At 38.5% G+C, this 2,907-nt stretch overlaps 1 protein-coding gene across 1 annotated transcript; it reads left to right on the top strand.

Moving 5' to 3' along the window:
• The first annotated feature begins 290 nt into the window (after nucleotides 1–290).
• Nucleotides 291–2,907, top strand: LOC138059506 (lysoplasmalogenase TMEM86A-like). Its single transcript, XM_068905152.1, has 2 exons — nucleotides 291–426; nucleotides 1,567–2,907. Exons 1-2 carry the CDS (start codon nucleotides 349–351, stop codon nucleotides 2,287–2,289), a joined length of 801 nt encoding a protein of 266 aa, XP_068761253.1. The 5' UTR covers nucleotides 291–348; the 3' UTR covers nucleotides 2,290–2,907.

Here is a 2,907-nt window from a genome sequence, read left to right as displayed (position 1 = left end):
TAGTTTGATGATGTTTGGTCGTCAAACATTTCCCGTTTGGCCAGGGCTTTAGACGTCCACTAGTATAAATACGGCCAATCTTCGCTGCAGTGCGCAAGTCGTTATTATTATATTGAAACAACTTCCATCGTTTTGTAAAAATTTCAAAAGTTGTATAAAAAAAAATCCCATTCGCCGCTGGCCTCTCATCCACTTCGCGCTCACGGAATAATTGTTTTAATCATTTTCTGAAGAGGTGTGTATAGGAGTGTGGGTGTTTTAATACGTTTAGTTGTTCTCGTGACGTCACGCGAACAACAATACCAGCATTTTGCTCGCCACGCAACAGAAACGCGTTATTACGCAAAGATGAAATTGGACGAAAGATACCATGCTGATCGAGTAGACTCATATGTTTTACAATACAGATTAGACAGAACCGAAGTGGTGAGTATGGAAGTTAAGAAATCTGAGAGCTGAAATTCTTAATCAGTGTTCATTTCGCCTTGGCCTCCTGTTAATTAGGTATTCTGCGCATGCTGTGATATTAAATTTTGTTTTGATTTCGTCTTTTGAGCTAGTACATTCAAGTTTGCATTTGTTTCCTGGTTAGCTGCAGTTTCTTAATCAAATTATCCGAGAAAAACGGGAAAAATTTCAGTTCATGATTGCAAGTCATGCAATTTGGTATTCTTGACAACGACCCCTAATATAAATTAACTGAAGTCACGCTGAAAATTGCGTTTTTTCCCCCAAAATTTATGAAACGTCTTTGATTTCAACTCAATTCGTAGCCGTTATTTCATTTTCAGGTCATAGCTAGATATCATCACAAGTGGAAGCCAGCAGTTAGCCCGGGCTAAATGTGTTTTTAACAATGTTGAATGATAATCGCGGGGACGCTTGCATGCATATAAACGAAATACAGTTCAAGGGAAAGGGTACACGTTTGTCTTCAAAATCGACAGACTGTGTCGCGATCGCGACCTTTTTTCCCCACTCTTCTTTTGGGTGAGAAATTTGTGGGCTTGGCGGGGGTAAAGATGACGGTGTGGAGGAAATGTATTAAATGGGTGAGACGCGAATGATTGCGTCTTAATTCTTAGGGAACCGGTCAAAACTACTATACTCGAACAGGACCCACCTTTGGGGTAGGGGGGGTTCTCAAAGACACCACCTATCTTCGAACTTATCACATGAACATTACCGACAACATTTTATTGGCTTTTAAATTTGAGTTGACACAGGAATATTCAGGTAGCAGGAGTCGGCATTACTAGACAAACAAGAAAAGTGAGGTTTGAATCTCACTGTAGTCTTTTACCACTGTAGTGTTTTACTGCTGGATAGAGGGGTGGCTATGCAATATAGACACCATCTTTTGACGTTAAGCAAGGGGGGTGCAGACGACACCACCATCTATTTTGTGGTTCGGTGGGTCCTGTTCGAGTGTAGTAGTTTTGACCACTTCCATAATGTGCTTGAAATGTGTAGGTGGTGCACAAGTGATGTATCATGGAATCACGAAAATAGAAAAAATACCCAGATTTATTGTTAGTAAAAGAAAACGCTTTGTTTCCCTCAAAGGTTAAAAGTATTGGACCCAAACTTGTTCCATTTCTGAAGGCTGTATGCGTTTATTTTGTGGCACGGCTTCCAGAAACAGAGAAACCAACTGTCTATGCTGCCATATTAAAAATTCTGCCCATTATTTGCTTGGGCGGATTTGTTGGCTTCCAGGGAATCAGTCTGGACAAAAAGCACTACTACAGCCGGCATATTCTCCTGGGCCTTATTTTCTCAGGGATAGGAGATGTCTGCCTTGTCTGGAAGAATATGTACTTTATCCATGGAATGATTGCTTTTGGCATTGCACATATCTTATATATTAGAGCTTTTGGATTCCAGCCATTTCAGCTGAGAAATGTTCCCCTACTGATTTTGTGTCTCTTTCCTGGACTCTTTGTCTACTACATTTGCTATCCTGGACTAAAAGGCATGCTGGTAATTGCTGTGCTGGTCTATGGGATTGTCATTACTAGCATGTTGTGGCGGTCAATTGTCTGTGTCCAGAATCAAATAGAGGAGAATGGATTATGCCGATGGACAAGGATAAGTGCTTGCTTTGGTGCTGTCATGTTTTACATCTCGGACAATCTCATTGCTTTGAACAAATTCTGTTTTCCCATCCCATGGGAGAGAGCTTTGATTATGACCACTTATTATGGTGGACAGATGGGCATTGCCATGTCAGCTTTTAATGTTGAGGAGGAGTACAATCTTAGAATGAAAAGCTGTAAAAAAGGCTAGTGATTTTAGATATTGCATCTTTCTTTTTTGGCAAAGTGTTGTTTTGGGGGTTTATTAGGGCAAGACTTGATCATTTTATCATTCATGACTGATTCTTCAGCATGTACTCAATCATTATTGTTGGATCTTATTCAGACTTGAACATTTTATGATGTTTAATCAAACAAACTTGTGTCATTATATGAACTTTGTCAGTGGATTTTTTTTTGGGCGTTGGTTCTAACATAATGTGGGTGATCCTCGGAATTCCACAACTGAAATTTTTGATAGGTTTTGTAACTTTGTGTAGCTATTAACAGTGTGAAAAACTTTCCAATGTCATTTTAAATATTTTGCATCAATCAACACAAAATTAATATTAATGTCATAAACATTATAATCTTTTGTAACAGGACAAGTGTTACATAGTCAAAAATTATGTGCAAGACTATTTTGGTATTGTATAAATGCAGTGTGAACAAGGGTGATTATTAAGTTTGTGCAATGGAAATCCAAACGTTTTGTAACAGTACAAGTTGTATATTTAAAATAATTTTTCTTTCTTTGATGGCTATTTGGGTATGGTAGAAATGCGGCTTGAATAAGGGTGATTAAAATTTGTGCAAAAATCTGTTTAAA

Source organism: Montipora capricornis, chromosome 8 (assembly GCF_036669925.1).
Source record: "Montipora capricornis isolate CH-2021 chromosome 8, ASM3666992v2, whole genome shotgun sequence".
Lineage (NCBI taxonomy): Eukaryota > Metazoa > Cnidaria > Anthozoa > Scleractinia > Acroporidae > Montipora > Montipora capricornis.
This window is presented reverse-complemented; position numbering and strand designations above follow the sequence as displayed.

Bases quoted from the DNA above. Each gene is read 5' to 3' on its own strand.
- LOC138059506 (XM_068905152.1), top strand. From the start codon at position 349: ATGAAATTGGACGAAAGATACCATGCTGATCGAGTAGACTCATATGTT. The intron at 427-1,566 runs GTGAGTATGGAA...TTTCCCTCAAAG, and splicing joins GATTAGACAGAACCGAAGTG to GTTAAAAGTATTGGACCCAA.